The sequence below is a fragment of the Ambystoma mexicanum genome, chromosome 4q (assembly GCF_040938575.1).
Source record: "Ambystoma mexicanum isolate Mex_15411 chromosome 4q, UKY_AmexF1_1, whole genome shotgun sequence".
Taxonomy (NCBI): Eukaryota; Metazoa; Chordata; class Amphibia; order Caudata; family Ambystomatidae; genus Ambystoma; species Ambystoma mexicanum.
In genome coordinates, this window is record NC_090928.1 from 1,057,633,881 (window position 1) to 1,057,656,734 (window position 22,854).

A 22,854-nucleotide genomic window follows, 5' to 3' on the forward strand; every position below is an offset into this window, starting at 1 on the left:
AGGGGTTAACGGCGCCGTAAAAGGTGGCGGCGCCGTTAACCCCTTACCGCCTGATTACGAGGTCACTTTGCGGGTTGGAGATTTTAACGCCTGCTTTTTGCAGGCGTTAAAAACCAACCCGCAAAGGGACCTTGGTGCTAAGTACGGTGCCGCAATTTGCGGCACTGTACTTAGCGCCTTCCCCATTCCCATTGAGCCCTATGGGGCAAAAATGGGAATGGGGAAGGGGCATGGCGGCATGGGGAATTACTGCCCGCCAACCTCGGAATGGGGCGATAATTCCCCATTCCCCATGGCAGAGTCGGTAAGTTACCGGCATGGACCATGGTGCTATTAGCACCATGGTCCAACACCAGGGTCGTAATGAGGGCCATTGTATTGACGCTTTGGCCATAATTTATTTGTACCAGTAATGGTCACCATGATCACTGATCTCACCTGCAACCTGTATAATATCCTGTATATAAATCACTGTATGACTGTATATTTCACAATGTATATTTTATTACCATTATGTGTAATCAGATAACTATGTACCCTCCCTACCATCCCCTCCCTACCATCCCCACTACCCTGATGATACATTACCTGAAACCTGTACAAGACCTTGTATATACCCTACTGTACCACTGACATGACCTGTACATTTGATTAGCATTATGTGTAAGTATGTAACTATGTATATCTGACTATCATTATGTGTAATTATGCAACTATGTAACCTAAGCTTCGCATATCCTGTACTGCTGCGCCCTCTTACCCTCGGGTCTGGTGCGCATTATAAGTGAATAAAACAAACAAACAAAACACTTGCTTTAGGCTATGGCCACATTCTGGCTATGCCAACCATAATGGTCACTGTAAAATTATTCAATGAGGCCGTGGCTTAAATCCATCTATGCCAATAATAATGGTCACTGTAAATTATTTGCATGAAGCTGTGGCCACAGTCTGTCTATGGTAATAATAATGGTCACTGTAAAACACATGCGTGAGGCTGCGGCCACATTCTGTCGAAGCCAGTCACAATGATTACTATAAATCACTTTCATGCGGCCAAGCCTGTACCCACAATTGAATCAGCATTGCTACTGCCCCCCACCCTACACTCAAGTAGATGTATTACATTCATGTTCACACTTATACCCAAAAACCTGCACACTACTCAGTCACATTCATGCGTAGACACACTCAGACACTAACATAGACGTAAATATACAGAAAGCTTCAGACTCACTCAATACAAGCAGAGACACATCCACACAGATATGCACATATTACAAAACACTTACCTTTCAGCCTTCTTTGAATCTTCTCTTTGGGCAGGGGAGGCAGCATGCATGGGCGTAATTTTAGGGGGGTACAGGGGTGTTAGTCCCCCCAACTTTCATGGCACACTATTTTGTCCCCATTCGTTTGGGTGGGGCACCTTTTCTTCAGATGTCATGTCCCTCCCAACATTTTCAGCAAAGTTACTCCACTGGCAGCATGCGCTGGTCACAAACATATCCATGTAGCCCTGGTGCACCCCCAAACGACTTGAACATGTGGCGCATGCCTGCAGCGCTGATCAACCTGGTTGCTTTTGTTTAGCAACTGGGTGGCAAGCCTGTACACTGTTGCATACGCTACAGCATGCATACACTTTTTCAAAACTAGATATAACAATGAGAGTGCCAGCCCTGCAGGTGGCCTGGAGGTGAACTGGGCACTGAGGAGGGAGATGGTAGGGAAAGGCAAATAAAGTTTGGGGAAACAGGGGGGAGTGGTACAGAACAAGGTGAGTAATGGGCAGGAAAAAGAAACCTCAAAAAAAGCAGAATTTTCGCTCATTTTCAAGGAGTCACAAAAAGGATGATTCACTATTATGGCATACAGCCAACAAATGTGCCTATATAAGGATTTACAGGGTATATTTGAGAAAAGACCTACCTTATGATGCCCAAAGTGCAAAAGATTTCAAGGAATACTGACCTTGCTGGATCAACAATCTTGTAAAGGGCTCCACTGCGTGAATATGCACTTGCATAGGATGTGGACATAAAATAAAGCTCTCCTGTGAAGAAAAATGCAAGATTGTTAAGAGGTTGTGTCGAAATTGACAAAATTCATATTAAAACAATAATTGGCATCCCTTTGCTTATTATTGGGTTTAGGACTATAATTGATGTAATGTTAATCCATTATGATATATATTGGCTGCCCAACATACAAATAATATGGCACAATGCAAAATCATGTCAAGAAATGTTTTGCATTTCTAAACATGTGCTGCACTATAGTGCAGTAAGCACATCTCACGGGTCAAGGGCATGCCCTTGATTATCATTAAACAATGAATATTAAAAGTAGGAATGAATTAAGCAATATTACCCGAGCAGTGGGGGAATTACCAGGACAGCTAATGACCCGGCCAGTTAGAAGCCCGGGCGAAGAGGGGGCTTTAATGTTAGCCCAGGACATTACCTGCTCTGGTAATGCCCCCCTACAAGGGTAATATTGCTATTAGTACCCCGGCACATTGTAAATGGGGTCCTAATAGGGTTTTTTAAAGACGAGAAATAACGTGTTCGCCGTTTCTCAACTTTAAAAAACGACATGATAGTCACTTCTCCCTTTCCATGGTGATCATTGCCGGGTCAGTGACGTGCTGGGGACACTAGTGTCCCAGGCGCCGTTGAGGGACGTACCAGGGCCAGGTAAGTGAGGTGGGAGTGAGAGGGGAAAGGAGATATGGAAAAGGGGGGATGGGGCAAGGGGACACAGGGGAGTAGGTACTTACCTTTACCAAATAAAGCCCCCGTTCTGAGCCTCATCGTTGACTCATTGGGGAGGTTAAAGCCACGCCCCGCCGGGTTTTAATTTGTGTTATATATTACTTAGTTGAAAAACAACACATTTTTAAATAAGGAGTTAAGATTAGCACCTTTAAAAATGTAAGTTTACAAACATTAGATATGCCAACAAATAAACCTTAACTCATGGTGCCTCAGAAAACAAACTTTAACAAAGAACTGATGTGCACTACCTAATATTTAAAGTTAGTGTTGTGAAGTATTGTTTACATGGCGTAGTGGGCCGTCCCAAGCCATCTGTCCTGTGGCCATCTGGTCTGACTGCCCCATATTTTCATTTTCTGGCCTCTTGTCATGTCTGCGAACCCCAATCTGACAATCAGGACCCTTCTTTTAAAGGAAATCATGACGCCATCTGAATTTAGCATTTCTAACTTCCAAGAACAAAATACACTTAAACAGCCCAGGACTTAGTAAGATTATTTCGATAAACGGCCCAGGACTTAGTAAGATTATTTCGATCTGGTGTGATGACTCAATAGATGTGCAGTATTTGTTATGACTCTTAACTAGCATTATTTGGCTGAAAGAATGCCAAGGACAGTTGCTGACCCCGGGATAGGGCCAAGAGACTGACAAAATGGCAGAGGATTCAGTGTAGAAGACCAGCTACATTACATTGTCATTACATTTATAGCACATTTTGGATATTTTATACAGTAACAGCTAGATTGATATTAATAGATACGAGGACTATTGAAAGAATGATTTTTGAAAGGCAGCCCTGTTTTCTAAATTGATTCTGGCGCCCCTAGTAAGGTAATATTCTAACTCCTAGGGCCAAGCAGTCATTACGACCCTGCGGCGCCGTTCACCACTTAGCACCTTACTACGAGATCCCTTTGCGAGACCCGACCTTAACAGCTGGTCTACACCAGCCGTTAAAGTAGGGACCCGCAAAGGGACCTTGGTGCTAAGTACGGTACCGCAATTTGCGGTACCGTACTTAGCGCCTTCCCCATTCCCATAGAGCCCTATGGGGCGAAAATGGGAATGGGGAAGGGCCATGGTTCAATGGGGAATTACCGCCCCGCCAACCTTGGAAGGCGGTGGTAATTCCCCATTGAACCATGGCGGGCCCGTTACAACACCGGCACCAACCATGGTGCTAATAGCGCCATGGTTTAGCGCCGGTGTTGTAATGAGGGCCATTTCACTGCCTTTGAAAGGGCATTACTATCTGGCATTGGACTTGGATTGATGGGTGGCCATCTGTGTGCTTTAACATTGTCATCCCTTATTGTCAATGACCATCTTCTTTAAACTTTAACACAGTGGGTATGTTAATTAGATTGTTGTTCTAATTCTCTGAAACCACTGTTTAAAGAGGAGACCCCAGCCAGTCCATAAGACATTTAACCTAAAGAGAGCATTGAAATGTGTGTTTATATTTCTTTATTTAGGGAACAAGGCGTTTCACCCAGAAACATATACACAAGTAATACAACAGTTTACAGGGTAGTTCTGAATCAGTTGTCATACACACACAGCACAGGTAGTAAGCAAATAACCAAGAGTTGGTTGTAAAAACATGGCACACTACCCAGAAGGGGAGGAGGACTGGATGAAATTTCCCACATGAACTTAAAGCCAGTGAGTTTTAGCTGATTGGTCAAGAGCAAACTTTATACAAACTTTTAAAATGTCTGTCTAAAGTTTGTCCACATGGCTTAAAAGGGGACGTGAATGGAGCTACTTTTTAGTCTCAAGCAGCTTTCAGTGAGACAAGAAGTTGTTGCTGCAGACAAGCCTAAGTAATATAAGGAAATGTTAATTAACTGGATTGGAGTATTAAAGGAAGAGGAAGTGAATGGGGATGCAGTGACCAATTCAGGGAGTGAGATTTAGGGTTGGTTTGGCTAAGCAGTGCTCTATAATACATTCAGTGATTTGAAGTAGGTGCCATCAGCTGAGATTTTGGGAGGCAGGTGGCACACCAGTCAGTGTTCATCTCTTGAAGTGACCAGACAAGACATGTGCCATTGGGAGGCACCTGGGAGGAGGAGGTGAGGAGCCTGGAATCCCAGAGGGCAGATTCATTAATTAATTAATGTTTTATAACACGCTCTATTACCGGAGACCAGTCTCTAAGCACAGGACAGGGAGTCTAACCTGTGCCGCTCTGCAAGGGCTGGGAATACCTGAGGGCAGCTTGGAGAAGAGCCACGCTTACCTAATTTTGGTGGGAGGGAGCAGCAGAGATTATGGGATGTGGGTGACAGACCAGTCAATTTCTGTCTCCTGAAGTGAGTGCATGGGACTCTTGCCATCGGGAGGCACCTAGGAGGAAGAGTGGGAGGAGCCAGGAATCCCTGAGGTCAGCTTGTGGGAAAGTCACACCCTCCTGATTTCACTCAGAGGGAGCAGCAGCAATACTGGGAGGCAGGTGACTCAGCAGTCAGTGACCCTGATTATGAGTTGGGCCGGGATACCCGCAAACTACACTTACCCTCTCAGCCGCCCGATATCCTGGTGTTAGCGGGATATTACGTGTGGCGTAGTGCTGGTAAGTCCCCATTTCCATGGAGTTCTATGGGACTCCATGGGATGGGATTTACTGAATCACTGGCACCGTTAGTAACAGTATGTTGATAGGGGTTTGAACTCCCAGCAGGTCAGGCCTGCCGAGTACTCTGTGGCCGCCACTGGCAAACCTGAAGTGTGCCAGTCCAGTAAAAATGCTGGAGCCAGAATTACCAGCATTTCTACTGAACCGGTACACTTGTAATGAAGTCCAGTGTCTATTTATTGAAGTGAGTGGATGGGACATGTGCTGTCAGGAGGCACCAGGGAGGTGGAGCGGGGGGGACCGAGAATCTGCAAAGGTAGTTTGTGGGAGAGTTACACTTGCCTGTTTTTGCTGGGTGGGAGAAGCAGAGATTTTGGGAGATAGGTGACATACCGGTGAGTGTCTGACCTCTTAAAGTAAATGAAGGAGACATGCTATCAGGTACCACCTGGAAGGAGGAGTGGGAGATGCTGGGAATCCCTGAGGGGAGCTTATGGTAGAGTCACTTTCACTTAATTTTGCTGAAAAGGGAGCAGCAGAAATTTGGGGAGGTGGGTAGCACACAGCTGGACAGATTTAGAACAACATATCAACATCAAAATTAGCCAAAGACAGGGCTCGACCTGATGCTCCTGGTCTTTTCAATTCGGCGGCACCACTTGCTTTGTGCATTGGGGATGCTATAATTGCACATAATCATTGAAGGTATTAGCAAACTCACGTTCCACATCCCGCCTCAAGTCACTACAGGGTACATGCACTAGTCCAAGAAAATGCATGGGCACTGCACCACAATGATATTAATTCACTGAGACTGAAAGAGTAGTTTGCAGGTGTGTTTCCATTCAATATCAACTCAGTGGCGGAAGTGGTAGATAGGCAGAACTTGTCTTTGGGAAGTAAAGCACACACAGAGTACTTGAGTGGGAGGAGATTAAAAATCATAGATCCCTATTTCTGCTACACCATCTATTGACAAATCAGATAGTAACAATTATGATGAATGGGTGTTGATCAAGACAAAGCAATAACAGAGATTGCCGGTGGAAAGCGGCAATACTGAGGAGGAAGGGCAGAATGACAGCACAGATGCAGACAGTGCATCAGTAGAGGCTCAACCCCCTGTGTACACTCTGTTCGAGAATCAGCCTTCATGTCGCATATCGGAAAGCACACCACATGTGGCATTCAGAACACCATCAACACCATCTCCATTGGGGCTATCACACCCACAAGAGCCAAGCCTGTGTGAGCTAGTCCGCTACCCAAGTCTAAAGTGTTGCAGTACTTCACAGAGAATAAACATTAAACAAATATGGGCACTTGTACACACTGTCAGAAAATGGTGTGCTGAGAGAAGGCAGGGACCAAATTGGGTACCTCATCTCTGCTGTACCACATGCTGTGGCACCATGCCTAGACAAGGAAAGAAGTCAAACGATCTGAGATGCATCCCAACCCATACCATCAGAGAAGCATCTTAACTCCACCAATCTGCAATCTTGCTCCTGAAAATAGTGCCGCTATGTCAGTTCTCAGGAATTGGCCATAACATTCTACCTCCCCTCTGCCCTAACAGCACATGGATGTGATCCTTAATGCCCCAGGGCAGTATTGTGGAAGTGTTTGAGTGTGGACAAAAATATTGCAAGTCTCACAACAGACAGAACCTGTTCAATGCTAACCTGGATGCCAGTACCTCATTGGAAAAGCTGATCAGTATGTATGCAGTTCAGCACCAGACAATGCTGTGAATGACAGGATTTCAGGGCAGGTGTCAATTGGACTTTGTGGCAGCAGGCAATGGCTCAAATGTCCTTGCTGCCTTATGAATTGGAATGTGAGTTCTCTGCTTTGCAGTTGCCCTTCACCTCATGAGCAGACACTTTATAAGCAATTTCAAGCCTTTGAAAGAAATAGTTGCTGAGAACATGACAATCAACCCCTGTTTTCAGCCAGGCTTACTATGCCAAAAATGCACTGCACCATCTTCAGGTGTGCCTCTAGATGCCACCTCAATGGTCCCCCATTGGAACTCTACGTCACTCATGGTGGACTGGCTATGTGAGATGTGCAATGTCATCCCAGATTACTGCAACATTCACAGCAGATCTCTATGTCAGGCATCCTACCAAAATTTCAGGACCAACACTATCCTGTGGCTGAAATCGAATGATCATTAAATGCAGCAAGCAGCCATGACTGACTGCTGTCAGTAGTCACAACTACCCCTCCTACCTGTCAAGGGTTTTGACACATGTTGAACCAGTAGACTGGGTAGATGTGGGGATGAGCTGTCGACGCCCATCATTCCATCCCAGAGTCCAGGAGAACTGCGCAGTTGTGCGCACACCAAAATAATCGGCTGACCTGCCACCCACCAGTGCGAGCGTGCTGGGTCAGAAGAGCCATGGGTGAAATGGGGTGCCAAAGAGAAAAACAGCAGTGCCTGTTAGCTAAAATCACTTTAAAAATCACCCTTTGTTTCTCTGAATACAAGCTCAAAATGCCCATTTCAAACATTGCGAGATATCCAAAAATCTCACTGAACACCAGCAGACATCTGGCAGAATGAATTCTTGCATGCATACTAAATCTGGAAAGATGAAGAGCCCAAAACAATGTTTATAACAAAACTGGCTGAGCTGTGGATGTCAGCAGCTTAAGTTAAATGGACAGAAAGCCACTAAAATCGAAATGTTTAAAATAAATGAGTGACCTACTTTGAGTGTCACATAGGTTGCAATTGTTTAAATGTCATAGTTTTGAACTTAGAATCAGCATTCTAGCTTCATGTGCAAAGATTGTCAGTTTGATTTGAATGTAGAAAACTGGAACTGAAGTGGCATTTAGCTGAAGCCTGGCTTAAAGAGATTAAACTCTGACCACCAATTACCCCCGACAGGAGTTAAGACTTGCAGAACTGCATTCCCAGGCCTGGCTGCCTCCTGCTGCCCCTGCCAAAAGGAGATCACATGGCCCTGTTGATTGAAAGTGGAGTGGCACATGGGGACTGCAAGGAACTGAACAATGGGCCTTCTTTTGCTCAGGCAATTGTTAAATTAGGGGGGTCGTAAAATGGCTTCCTCTTGGAAGGAAATGGGAGGTGCAGTGCCTCTACTAGCAAGCTGAGCTTGGGGAAGTGGACGAACCAGAAACTCCACCATGTGCTTGGGGGAAACCACACCCCTTTGGGCCAGAGCATAATTTTGAAAAAAGATGGATAATTCCTAGTACAGACTTGTCAGAATTATATAAGTAATACCATTATTCTTGTGATTTTTCTGTGCACGTTTTAAGAGGTGTTAGGACCCTGTGGTGTATTCTGGGGGGTTGCTAGCAGAAAATAGGGTCTTACTCCAAATGTCTGCATGTTAAAAATCTGACACTTCATCAATTAATGTCCATACTCCTTGCTCACATTTGTGTAATTTTTGGTAAATGTCCGATATTGGTAAACCGACCAAAAAGCGCTAAATGTTGTCATTTCTGAATCCCAGCTCGCAGGGACATGGGGCTTGAACAGAGACCTGTCTTAATTCATCTGTAATATGTAAATGAAATGTCAACCACTTGTGTATCTGGGAAATATGTATTTGAATCAAATATAGATTTGTGGGCAAATTGACCAGGGGAGGATCCTCTGACCCATAAACAGACCTCATCATGATGACAATTCATTTCCTTCCCCCAATCATGGGAGAGGGGAGAATTGGGCCAATGACAAGTAGAGAGGGGCAGGCTCAGTTATGCCACGCACACACCCATTTTCAAAACACATAAAAGGAACATTGAAACCCAGGTAGAGACATTCACTTTCCACTTTCTTGCGGGACGCTTTGCCGGGAGACTTCAGACGTCACATCCAGAGATCCAGACTTCAAATCCATCAATCTCCAGAGACCAGAAATTAACTCCAGAATTTGTAGCAGAGAGGCCTGAATCCACAAGCTTAATCCTCTTCAGCAGGCCTCAAACCAACCAAACTATTCAACAGCCGGGCGAGCTGTTTGAATTCTTTGCCAAGAACTTTTGCAAGAACCTGTACCAGTATCCAGAAAGCAGTGCTGTATCCGGAACCAGAGAGAACCACAAACCAGACCGTTGTGAGCAGAACCGGTGCTTGACAGACCCAGAGAGCAGAGCTGACCCAGATAGCCGGGACTTCAGAACCACCCGCCGGAAGTCCCGTCCAACCTGACCAGACCTTGATGGCTTATTTCAAAAATATAGTGTGAGTACTCAATGTGCAAAACCAATTTCTTAGTTTAAAATAATCTAATCCAAACTATTTTAGCCTATTAGAACTGCCTCCTAGAATCGTGTCATTCTGTCATCTTTAAACCTGAAAACTGTCATCTGTCATTCTGAACTTTTAAATTACGAATCCGAAAAACTACCTTCACAAAATCGTCCGTATCTCTGGGACAGTTTGTGCTAGGAGCGAGTTTTAATTGTCATCTTAAAGCTAAGATTCTAAGCTTTCCAACGAGCCTAGAAACGACTTCCTACTCCATATAGGGCCTCCGTAATTACGCTCAACGCACGCGATTAAATTTGCAGCGATTTGACATTTTGCACAATTTCAGCCACGTGTAAGAATCAGTAGCTCCTTGCTTTCCTTTGCTAAAATTCGTTTTAACCTGCTAGTTACTCATAGAGCATTGCTAAAGTGAGCCTGAACTAATATAAACTAGATTTCACTCACCCTGAACCTCTACAGGGAATTAAAGTCAATTTTAGCATCATTTTACTTCATTGCAACCACATTCAAAGCATTTTGGGCCTGTGTTTTAAAATCATACCTGTTTTTCTCTAAGCTTGCTAGGGGGGAACTGAATTTCGTATTGTATTTGATTGTATTCCGGAGAACTGTGTGGGCTCCTTTCCATCTCCTTATATTGTATAAAGGGGGGCAGTGAATTGTCAATGAAAAGTGATTACATTGTCTTTTGTTGAAGCCATATCCAGTTATTTTCTGTACTGCATTTCATTCATCATTGCGTTTCCTTGAACCATATAAAGCACTCTTTCCCACCTTATTCTTCTGTTCCTATTCATAAGTAACCAAGAACTGTGCTACTATAGGATTACCTCTTGCTGATTACTGCTCATATTCACAAGTGTACAATCCATTATCAATTTATTTATAGAAGTGTGATATATATATATATATATTGTTTAATGTTTCAAATAAACCTTTTAAATTTGCAAAACAAGCCTACTTCTTGGCTCAGTGGGATCAAGGGGGATTCTAAGAGAGGGGTGTTATACAAGGGTTTGTCATCCAGATTATAACTTGCCATAAAAATACATGAATAAGGGCTTCCCTTGGACATCCCAGACAAGGCACTGACTTAGTGGGAATGCTTGATTGGAGTCACTTACAGAGTGGGGGCTTGTCCGGGATATTCTGGGTTAGATTTATCACTTCTGCACCTTAATACAGTTGCCACATATCCGGTTAGATCACCACGCTGTTTTACACTGTGAAAGCACCCCTCAAAGGAACGCTCTAAGGAAACGGTCTGTTTTGCAAAATAAAATACAAACTTCTGTAAGTCAGGAAGGAACTCAAATTCCAGAATGACGACCTTGGTAGATATGAAGATAGCTAGGGAGCACCTCTTACATAAACTGTTGGTGAGAGGTGAATGGTCTAAGCAGAACCAAAATGTATGGTTGCAGGCGATCACACAACAGGTCACTACAACTGGGTCAGATAAGTGGAGCGATCAGGGTCCCTTACATGTGGCCCTGAGTGAACTATATATGGCTTCTAAGGCCAAAGATGAACACAATAAGATTGCCAGGATAGCGGCATATTTGTATCTATATGAGAGCCATGCAGGACAAATGTGCTGAAGGCCAAGATCTGGCAAATAGGCAACAGAAGGCGTTAGAAAAGGCCCAATCTGACCTGGTCTCTTCTGAGCAGAGGCTGCAGAGGAGCCAGGAGTCAGAAAATGATAGTAGGCAGTATATCATTAAAATAAAAGAGGACATGGATATACTGCAACAGGAAAAGACAGACCAGGATACCAGAATTCTGGCTTTGCAGAAGGAGCACCAAGACAGTTTGGACTCCTTACTGCAGAGCCAGAAAAAGCTGGAGCAACAGATCCATTTCAACAGGGCATGCACAGAGCAGGTAGCCACCCTGCAAATCCAACTAGACAGAGAGAAAGAGGAAAGCAATAAATTGATTTTGAAAGACCTGGATACCCAGGCAGAGTTTGATGAAGAACGCCAGAAAGCTGGTGCCTTTCAAAGGCAGAGGGACGACCTGGCGTCACAAATGCAGGCTCTTGGTCAGGAAAGGCATACCTTAGGCCAGGAAGTCTGCCATTTAAAAAGAAAAATTGAAGAAAATCACTTGGCCCTCCAGGGGCTGGGTGACCTCCAAAAAGAGCATCAGGGCTTGCTAGATCACACCAGGAGGGTGGAGGAGGCTCTGGCAAGAAAGGAGCAGGCCAGTAGGGATGGGACTGAGGAGGTAACCCTCCTGCAGCAGAGACTGGCCCAGTACTCCAGGACCAATAAGGAGGCACAGAGAGAAAATGAGGCTCTCTGTCAGCACAATGATAGGCTCCAGCAACAGGTAGCCATGCAGGAGAGACTGATAGAGTCTAGTAAGGCCTTAACTGAGGAACTGAAAGCGCAGGCTCTTGCATTGCAACAGGGAGCAGGGGCTGACAGAGATGAAGTTCATTGGGAAAGGGAAACACCTGAGCATAACCTCAGAATCCCTAGTACCAGAGGCCTTCATCTCTCTCAGTTCCTGGACTCTGACACCCCCATGCCCCCTGGTGCGCATGAGCACAGGGCCACAGGAATGGCAGATTACTATCCAGCCAAAAGTATGGGGCTCATAGGCCAGTACCAACCAGGAATGGATGGGCGGGCACCTGGGTATGGGCACCTAAGTACAGTGCAATTTAGTGGGGAACCCCAGGAAATTAGGCCCCCTAAGGGCCTCCTAAAAACCTCTGCTCAGTTAGGTCACTGGGGGGGTACCCATCAAATCCTGGTAGCAAGAAGGGATCTGAAGACTCCTCTGAGCGTCACAGGACACAGGAGACCAGGTCCCCACATTCTGCCAGCTATTCCCAGGCTCACAGAATCTTGGAAAACCTGGAAGATCAGACGGTCACCTCTGCGAGCAGTGCTTCTGAATCAGAGGATGAATGGACCAGGGTTACTCGAACCAAAAAGGCCAATAAGGTGAAAAGGGCCTTGCTTAAGGACCCCTTAAAACAGATTAAGGCAATCAGGAGTGTCATCACGCCTTATCATAAGAACGCCAAGTATTCTGTTTGGGAACACTTGGAGCTCTATGAGCAAATGATGGAGACTTTCCATTTGAAGGACAGCAGTAGCTGCATCCAGTACGTCAAATGGACATTCTCCCCTGAATACTCCAGTTTCTTTGCGGGGCTGGAGGACCAAAACCATTCAAGATGGTCCACATATAGGGCGGCCATCTTTAAACATTTTTCTGTACATAGAAATCCCCAAGAGGCTCGCAAGGTGGCCTACAATTTGCGATGTGGGGAGGATCAGGCCCCACAAGAATTCGTGCAAGAATTGAAGCGTGCCTTTGCGCAGACCACCAGAAGGGTGCGCACGGACAGCAGAGAATTCATCAACACATTTTTCCATGCTCTTCCCAAGTACATAATGACCCAGCTCGTGAGAGATTTTCACGAGAAAAGATCTTTAGACTAGGTCATTGAGCAAGCCACCCGGATCTATGAGGTGCAGAAGCCCATAGAAAATAAAAGTAATGCGCAGAAAAACCCCAAAACCAACAGCACCCCTGCTGCTGACAAGGTGGCAGGGGTAAAGGTTGCCCCCGTTTTAGATTTGGAGATGGGGGGGCCTAAAAACCTGCCTGCACCAAATAATTCACAGCCCAGAAGGCCCTCGGGCCAGTCACAGACAGGGAGTCGAGGAGGTAGTCCCACAAATGGGGTCCCTCACTCCCCTGATTATGTAAGTCCCTGCTACTATTACGCTCACCTGCTGTCCACAGGGACGTTGATCTGGACCGGCCTGATGTTACTTCTTCCAGTGATACACGGAGCGCCGAAATGACGGAGTGGACCGGGCCACCCAGCTTGGTCTGTGTGGCTCGTATGAATACTCTTCTGTAATGCAGAAAGTGGGAATTAACCACCTGTGAGGTTTAAGCTTAACCCCACCTTCTCCCCATGAATTACTTTGGGTTCCTTTAGATTCTCACTTGATAATCTGGAAAGATGAACTCTCCATCCTGCTTCAAGTGCAGGGGCGCGTAGATGACCAGTTGTCTCACTGGTGTGGGAAGTTGGCGAGTTGCAGACGGTGTTGACTCCGTAGAGGTAATAGTTATAAAGAGTTCAAAACGTCTGGAATTCACTCTGTCCAATTCCCCTAGGTTGCCCTTATGGATCTGGAAAGAGTTCACGTGGCAACCAGAAATGCGCAGGTAAGTGTTTATAAAGGCTGTTTCGGAATAAAGAGGGAAGCTTGCTCTAACCTGTGGTCTTTTCCTTTTCAGGCATCCATTCGGAGGAAGATCCGTGGATTGAAGCGTTTACCGCAACCGGGTAAGTCTGTAGCGGAATGTTTCCCCATAGGGGCCGGGGTGCGGCGGAGATGCGGAAGAGGTCGCGCCGACCCAAGATTAGGTGAGTATCCCCGGTGATCTCAAGTAAGTCTTAATATTTGCCTTTGTTGTCTTAGATAACCCTCTGTTGCTCACCTTATTGTTATTATGTCCATAGGTGATGAAGAGCGGCCGCAAACTGAAGATGCGCGTGAAGGAATGTTGAAAATGGCAACAGGTGAATTCAGCGCGGCGTTGCAGGAGGCGCGGCAAGAGCGTCTAATGGATTCTTTCTTCCAGGTCCAAGTCGGGAAGATGCAGGATTCAGGTGAGTATGAATAAAACTCTTGCTCTAACCTTTCCTTCTGCTTTCCTTGCAGGGTTCAGGAGCTCCGGAGAGTAGACGGGCGTGGCTGAAGACTGGAAGCTGCTGCAGGCACGGTGAGCGTTACGCTGCTACTGCAGAATAACGCGAAGCACGTGTGGCTGTCCGGGCGTGGCTTAAATAGCTTTGGAAGAAGTCCCAGGTAAGTATTCTTCCACTGCCCCACCCAGGTAAGAAAATAGTCCCTGCATTAAAATAGTCCCTCCTAAGCCTCATTTGGCTTAGGTCTTCATGCAGCATGGTCTGCATCAGGTGAGTAAGCAGCATGGTCTGCTTTAGGTAAGTTATCATTAATGAGCCTGGCGCCTATGGCGCCAGGACTGACTTTGTCCTTATGAGCGTGGCGCCAAAGGCGCCAGGACTGCACCCAAACAGCCCCTAACTGGGGCTTTTGGGCATGCTACAAATGGCGTGATGCCTGCTTCCGGGGCTGCTGGACCTGGTCTGGTTTCCCGGGGGCAGGCATCATGACAGCACTCCCCCTCAAGGCCCCTCCCAAAGTCGCTCCTCTCCTTGGCCGTGGTTTGTCTGGAAATTCCCGGTAGAACCTCTTCACCAAACGAGGTGCATGCACGTGGTCACTAGGTTCCCAAGACCTTTCCTGCGGACCATAACCTTTCCAGTCAATTAGGTAAAAGAGTTTAGATCTCACTCTTTTTGAGTCCAAAATATTCTTGATTTCGTATTCGGGTTCTCCGTCTATGAGGATAGGTTCAGGTGGGTCAGTTAGCTTAGTTCCCGGTTGCACTGGTTTCAAAAGAGACACTTGGAAGACGGGATGGATTCGCATATGAGTAGGTAGTTCCAACTCGACAGCCACCGGGTTAATAATGGCCTTGATGGAGTAAGGCCCCAAATACCTGGGATTAAAGGTCCGTTTTCCTTTGAGAGGAATGTGCTTAGTAGATAACCACACTTGGTCCCCTATCTGGTAGTGTCGTGCTTCTCTTCTAAGCTGATCAGCGTTTTTCTTGTATTTTTCCTTGGCTTTTCGTAAATGTTCTGTTGCTTCCTTAAAGGTTTGAGTAATGACTGTGTGAAGATGATCTACTGCGGGCATCTCTAAATGCTGGGGTGAATCCAAATCTGAGGTTCGAGGATGATGTCCGTATATGGTAAAAAAGGGACTGGGCCCAATATGTGAGTGTACTGAATTATTGTACGCATATTCAGCGATCCATAGGGTGTCCTTCCAATTGCCTTCAGACTGATGTAGCATACAGCGTAAATATTGTTCGAGAGTCTGATTAGTTCTCTCTGTTTGGCCGTCGGTCTGGGGGTGTTGGCTAGTGGAAAGCTTGACATCTATTTGTGCCAGTTGGCAGCATTTTTTCCAGAAATGCGAGATGAATTGACTTCCTCGGTCTGAAATTAACACAGATGGAAAACCGTGTAGACGAACAATGTTTTCAAGGAATTCCTTGGCCAGGGTTGAGGCTGAGGGTATCCCTTTTAAGGGAATAAAGTGGGCCATTTTAGAAAAAAGGTCCACTATTACTAGGATAGTATTGAAACCGTTACACGGGGGTAGATCCGTGATAAAGTCTAATGACAAGGTGTGCCAAGGAATCGGTGGGATGTCCATAGGCTGTAATAGCCCAGCTGGTTTTCTTTTTTGACTTTTGTTTTGGGCGCAGATGCCACAAGATAGGACAAATGACTTAATATATTTTCGCCAGGTGGGCCACCAGAATTGTTTCTTGATTTTAGCTTCGGTCTTTGTAATACCGGGGTGTCCCTCTAGTACCGTATCGTGATAATGAGAGATGACTAGTTCTTGTAGTTCTTTTTGTGGCAGAAATAGACGTCCTCGGTAATATGGTAGTTCATTGGTGATGCAGAAATCTGGGCCTTTCTTGGCCCAATCTTGTAAGGCTTGAGGATCAAAGAGCTGCCGGACAATCCCTTGAATGTCTTCCATTGTCTGTACTGAAGTTATACCAAGAATTCTCTGGTCAGGGATTATGGGTACAGGTTCCAGGGTCACTTCAGTCTCTCCCATTCCTATTCGGGATAAGGCGTCCGCTTTCCCATTTTTACAACCGGGCCGATAAGTTATTACAAAATCAAATTCGGCAAAAAACAATGCCCAACGGAGTTGACGTGAAGACTGGGCTTTGGCTGTTTTTAGATATTGTAAATTTCGATGATCGTGATAACCGTGATGGTGTGCCTGGCTCCGAGTAGATAGTGTCGCCAAGCTTTGAAGGCGGACTTGATAGCTAACAGCTCCTTATCAGTAATGGCATAGTTTAATTCAGGAGCCGAGAACTTTTTTGACCAAAAGGCCACTGGGTGAATCTGGTTTGTTTCGGGATCTTTTTGACAAAGGACGGCTCCCATTGCTAAACTGGACGCATCAGTCTCCACTATGTACGGGAGTTCAGGACGTGGGTGTCTTAGGATCGGTGCAGATGTGAATTTGGCCTTTAATTCTTGAAAGGTGCTTTCAGCTTTGTCTGTCCATATAAAGCGTTTGTTTTTTCTCAAGAGTGCTGTGATGGGATGAACAATCTGCGAAAAGTCTGGAATAAACCTGCGGTAGAAGTTGGCAAAACCAAGCATGCTCTGTACCCCTTTGACAGAGCTTGGCGAAGGCCATTTGAGAATTGCGTCCACTTTTCGTGTATCCATCCTGATTCCTCCCGGGGTTAAAATGAATCCTAGAAATTCCACTTCAGTGGTGTGGAAAATGCATTTCTCCAATTTGGCATATAGTTTGCACTGGCGAGTATACTAAGATGTCATCAATATAAACGACGACACAAACATCGATAAGTTCTCTGAGGACATCGTTCATGAAGAACTGGAAGGCTGCCGGCGCGTTGCATAATCCAAAAGGCATCACTTGGTACTCAAATAATCCATACTTCGTGCGAAAAGCAGTTTTCCACTCGTCGCCTTCCTTGACACGTACCAAATGATACGCCCCCCGGAGATCTAGTTTAGTATATATGCAGGCTTCTTTTACTTGGTCAAGTAATTCCGGAATTAAAGGCAACGGATACCGATTCTTAATGGTTATTTGGTTCAGTGCGCGATAGTCTATGCACGTTCTGAGGTCGCCTTCCTTTTTTGGCACGAAGAACAAAGCAGAAGATGCTGGGGATTTAGATGGGCGAATAAAACCGTTAGCAAGGTATTGGTCCAGGTATTGACATAAATGAAGATTTTCGGGCTCCGTAAGGGCATAGATCCTGCTGCAGGGAGGTTGTGCGCCTGGTATGAGGTCTATTTGACAGTCATATGATCTGTGTGGGGGCAAGGTATTTGCCTGTTCTTTTTGGAAGACGTCTTGAAACTCTAGATACTCTGTACGTAGTTGTATGGTAGCTGGAGTTACTGAAGCCAGGACCGTGTTCTGAGATTTTCTTGGGTAACAGGTGTGCGCACATTCTGGGAAGGTAATTCTCTTCTCTCGCCAATCGATACTAGGATTATGTTTTTCCAACCAAGGTATCCCCAGTATTACTTGAAACTGCGGAGCCTTGATTAAATCAAACACCAAAGTCTCTCGGTGCCCATCCTGCACCAGCAATGTCATTTCTGTGGTGGAGTGAGTTACGGGGCCTGAGGCTATTTCCGTTCCATCAACTGTGGTAATGACATCTAGAGTGGGTTTCTGGGCGAGAGGCAGGTTCATCCTGGAAGCCAGTTCACTGTCCACGTAGTTTCCTATAGCTCCGCTATCTACGTACGCTTTTACCGCGTCCATCCGAGATGGCTGTTCCGGATCTACGAGGATCATTGGAATGGTGAAATGCGAGGTCTGAGTGTCCTTCTTCGAGCTCGGCAAGCGGACCTCTACGCTTGTCGGGCGGGATCGTTTCCCGAGTCAGAGTTTTTATCCGCAGTCCCCACCACCTTTTTGGGCGGTTTTATGGGGCAGTTCAGCAAAAAATGACCGGAATTCCCACAATATAGGCATAGCTGCATTTGTCGCCTTCTATCTCTTTCTTTCTGAGTTAAGGGTCCTCTCACCCCTCCGATTTGCATGGGTTCTGAAGTCTCTGCCCCCTTAGGGCTGGTATGAGTTCTGACCAAGACTCTGTTTTCAAACCTGGCTTTATCGGCCTTCCTATTTTGAAGTCTATGATCAAGTTGGACCACCAAATTTATATATTCGGTACAATCTTAAGGCGGGTTCACAATCTGGGCCAAGACCTCTTTGAGTTCTCCTCGAAGCCCTCGATGGAACAATGTGATTCTTTTTACTTCTGGCCATTCAGTTTCCACTATTAATCTGTTAAAGGTTGCAATGTAGGAAAGAAGATCCTGATTCCCCTGTCGTAGGGATAAGAGTTCGTTATCCAGGGCCTGACCCTGGGAGTGTCGAGTAAATAGTCTTTCCATGCTTGTTTGAAATACCTGGAAATCCCGAAGAATGGGGTCATCTTGATTAACTAGAGGAATGGACCAGTCTGCTGCGCTGCCGCTGAGGTATGACAGCACAAAGGCTACCTTGGCTTGATCATTCTGAAAGGCTGCAGGTCTGCATAAGAAGTGTAAGCGGCACTGATTCATGAATACGGCAAACCTTTTTGGGTCTCCGGTAAAACGTTTGGGTGGAGCCAATGGAACAGCCCCTGGTAAGTGTATTTGAACAGGGTTGCTCGATGACACAGGAGCTGGACCTGCCCCGAGGCCAGGCAGTGGCGTTTGCCCAGCTTGGTTTTGCAATAACTGTCTGGCTAGATCATCCGTTCATTCTTTCGAAACTATCATCTCCCTCCTAAGGGCATTAGTTTCCTGACGGGCGGCATGCACTTCAGCCCTTAGCTCCCCTAATAATTGGGCTAATTGATCCGTCTCTGAGGTCTCCATAACGCCCAGGTGGCTTGTTGTGGGTAGGCTTCTCGTTCTGTTACGCTCACCTGGTGTCCACGGGGGCGTTGATCTGGACCGGCCTGATGTTACTTCTTCCAGTGATACACGGAGCGCCGAGATGACGGAGTGGACCGGGCCACCCAGCTTGGTCTGTGTGGCTCGTATGAATACTCTTCTGTAATGCAGAAAGGGGGAATTAACCACCTGTGAGGTTTAAGCTTAACCCCACCTTCTCCCCATGAATTACTTTAGGACTCCTTTAGATTCTCACCTGATAATCTGGAAAGATGAACTCTCCATCCTGCTTCAAGTGCAGGGGCGCGTAGATGACCAGTTGTCTCACTGGTGTGGGAAGTTGGCGAGTTGCAGACGGTGTTGACTCCGTAGAGGTAATAGTTATAAAGAGTTCAAAACGTCTGGAATTCACTCTGTCCAATTCCCATAGATTGCCCTTATGGATCTGGAAAGAGTTCACGTGGCAACCAGAAATGCGCAGGTAAGTGTTTATAAAAGCTGTTTCGGAATAAAGAGGGAAGCTTGCTCTAACCTGTGGTCTTTTCCTTTTCAGGCATCCATTCGGAGGAAGATCCGTGGATTGAAGCGTTTACCGCAACCGGGTAAGTCTGTAGCGGAATGTTTCCCCAGAAGGCTGGGGTGCGGCGGGGATGCGGAAGAGGTCGCACCGACCCGAGATTAGGTGAGTATCCCCGGTAATCTCAAGTAAGTCTTAATATTTGCCTTTGTTGTTTTAGATAACCCTCTGTTGCTCACCTTATTGATATTATGTCCATAGGTGATGAAGAGCGGCCACGAACTGAAAATGCGCGTGAAGGAATGTTGAAAATGGCAACAGGTGAGTTCAGCGCGGCGTTGCAGGAGGCGCGGCAAGAGCGTCTAATGGATTCTTTCTTCCAGGTCCAAGTCAGGAAGATGCAGGATTCAGGTGAGTATGAATAAAACTCTTGCTCTAACCTTTCCTTCTGCTTTCCTTGCAGGGTTCAGGAGCTCCGGAGAGTAGACGGGCGTGGCTGAAGACTGGAAGCTGCTGCAGGCACGGTGAGCGTTACGCTGCTACTGCAGAATAAGGCGTCCGGGCGTGGCTTAAATAGCTTTGGAAGAAGTCCCAGGTAAGTATTCTTCCACTGCCCCACCCAGGTAAGAAAATAGTCCCTGCATTAAAATAGTCCCTCCTAAGCCTCATTTGGTTTAGGTCTTCATGCAGCATGGTCTGCATCAGGTGAGTAAGCAGCATGGTCTGCTTTAGGTAAGTTATCATTAATGAGCCTGGCGCCTATGGCGCCAGGACTGACTTTGTCCTTATGAGCCTGGCACCAAAGGCGCCAGGACTGCACCCAAACAGCCCCTAACTGGGGCTTTTGGGCATGCTCCAAATGGCGTGATGCCTGCTTCCGGGGCTGTTGGGCCTGGTCTGGTTTCCCGGGGGCAGACATTATGACAGCTACAAGGGAAACCAACCCATCCTGGGTTATGTGTGGACTTCTCCAGCCAAGGGGGGGATCCAGTCAAGCACCTAACCCAGAGAACTTACCTCCAAACATCCCACAGGAGGGCAGAAATTCACCAAACCCTGGTCCGAACTTTTTCCCCAGGTATCCACAAGGATTCCAGCCCCAAACTCATCCATCCTTCTTTCCCCAATTCCCTGAGCCCAGACCACTTAATCCGGGAGAGGGGAGACCAAGGGTGGAGGGGTACCCAAATCTTCCCAATCCGGGGTATTACCAGAGAAGGGATAGCTACCCTTCCCGGGGAGAAAATATCCCAGGGGAGAAAATAGAGCCCCGTATCAGCCTGAGCGGGTTTCACAACTTGAGCGCCAGGTCCAAAATATGGCACGGGATCTGGGTCACATACTGAGGGCTCAACAGAACCCTCAAATGAGCATGCCACCGCAGAATGCCCCAAACTCTGGGCCTGGTGCTCCAGAACAATGACGGGGGCAGCCCCCCGATAACCCACCGGTTCCCAGGGAGGAGGCACAAGGGGAAGAGTGGTGTAAAGCCTTGGAGGAAGCTTCCTTCCCAACTTGTAAACAGCCCCTGGAAAACCAGGAACCGGAAACAAAATCTCCTACCCCTGAAAGTCTGCCACCCAAGGAGCAGAGAGGAGGTAGGAGAAACAAAGGACACAAACAGACCCACTTTGTGGAGGAGGTACAGGTCTTCCAATTTGAGGGAGAGGGATACTCAGAGGATACTGGGAAAAGGATCTTCTCCTTCAGAGATGGGGGAACTCCTCCCAAGGAAAAATGGGTCCCAAGAGATTCCAATCCAGACTGGGTAGATGTGGGGATTGAGCTGTCGCCGCCCATCATCCTATCCCAGAACCAACTAAACCAAAAACCCCTGGTTCAAACCCATCCTGGTGACTGCCTCCCAAAAGGCAGGGGCGGCCCAGAACCGGAACCAGGGGAACCTAAAACCGAGTCAACAGACTGGGTAGATGTGGGGATTGAGCTGTCGCCGCCCATCATTCTATCCCAGAACCAACAATACCAAAATCCCATGGGTCAAACCCATCCTGATGACTGCCTCCAAAAAGGGGGGGGCGGCCCAGAACCCAAAACCATTTCCAGTTTCCAACTTTTTCTTTCAGATTCCCCAGGCTCTCCACAGAATTCTGCCCAAATCTCTTCGCTAGCAATGTCCAAAACCAGAAAATTAGCCCACCAGTTGTCCAAAAATGTGCATTATCTGTGCCCCCTTGAGGAGAAGGAGGGAAGATACTATGCCCCGGTACAAGTACAGGGGCAGGGTACAATTTTGGCACTGGTGGACACTGGATCCCAAGCTACCCTTCTGTCCAAAAGGGCCTTTGATGAACTAAATGCAGGAAGGGGGGAGAATTACCGTATTCCTCTCACCTCTCTTCCTGGACAACTGCAGAACTTTGACGGGAAGGAAATTCCTGTCGAGGGGACTGCAGATTTGGACATCAAAATTGGGCGACACAAGGTGAAACACCCGGTCATAGTAGTGACTCCAGAGGGCACCCCTTGTTTACTAGGGAATGACCTCCTGAGAAGGTTGTCACCCCTAATAGATTGCGTGAACAAGGTCCTCTGGACCCAGACTAGCCGACCAATAAAATTAAAACAGAGTGTCAACCATGTTAGTTTAAATGGCACCTGCCACATGGTTGAACAAAAATCTGACCAAGTAGAATTTCACTTCCAGAACAACCAAATTCCAGCCATGACAGTAATAGCAGTAGGACAACAGACTGGTGATGGGGGGGTCCTCTCTATTTCTGAAAATCAACCTTCCTTCCAGTTTAAGGTGGTATTCCAAACTGGAAGGAAATACCCTGAAATTCTTTACCAATCCAAAATCAGCCACTCACACTCCTATATTCCAGAGAGATGTGAAATCAGCTCAGAACCTGGCTGATATTCAGCAAATTGGAGAGCAGTTGTTCATCCCTGTTCAGTTAAATGATGGGAAGGATTCTGTTCTCGCTCGAGTGTGTGTGAACAACGGTAAGAGCTTCATCAGCGAAGCCATGTTCCGCCAACTCCCAAAAGATCCAGCGATTCCCACATTCAAACTGATAGACAAATGGGAAATGGACCTGGAAGCACCCGATTCCAAACATCTCCTGCCAAGCAGTTGTATGCTCAAAATCTCCGTTGGCAACAAGAGCATAGTCCATAATTGTTGGGTCGTGC

The 22,854-nt window shown here is 46.6% G+C and overlaps 1 protein-coding gene across 2 annotated transcripts in view; it reads right to left on the bottom strand.

Annotated features, from left to right (window-relative positions):
• HHIPL2 (HHIP like 2) overlaps positions 1 to 22,854 on the bottom strand; it is a 576,366-nt gene that overhangs the window by 142,893 nt on the left and 410,619 nt on the right. For both annotated transcript variants that reach the window (XM_069608603.1, XM_069608602.1), the window contains one exon: positions 1,975 to 2,056. In XM_069608603.1, coding sequence (XP_069464704.1) covers positions 1,975 to 2,056 — 82 coding nt within the window. The remainder of the gene's footprint in view (positions 1 to 1,974; positions 2,057 to 22,854) is intronic.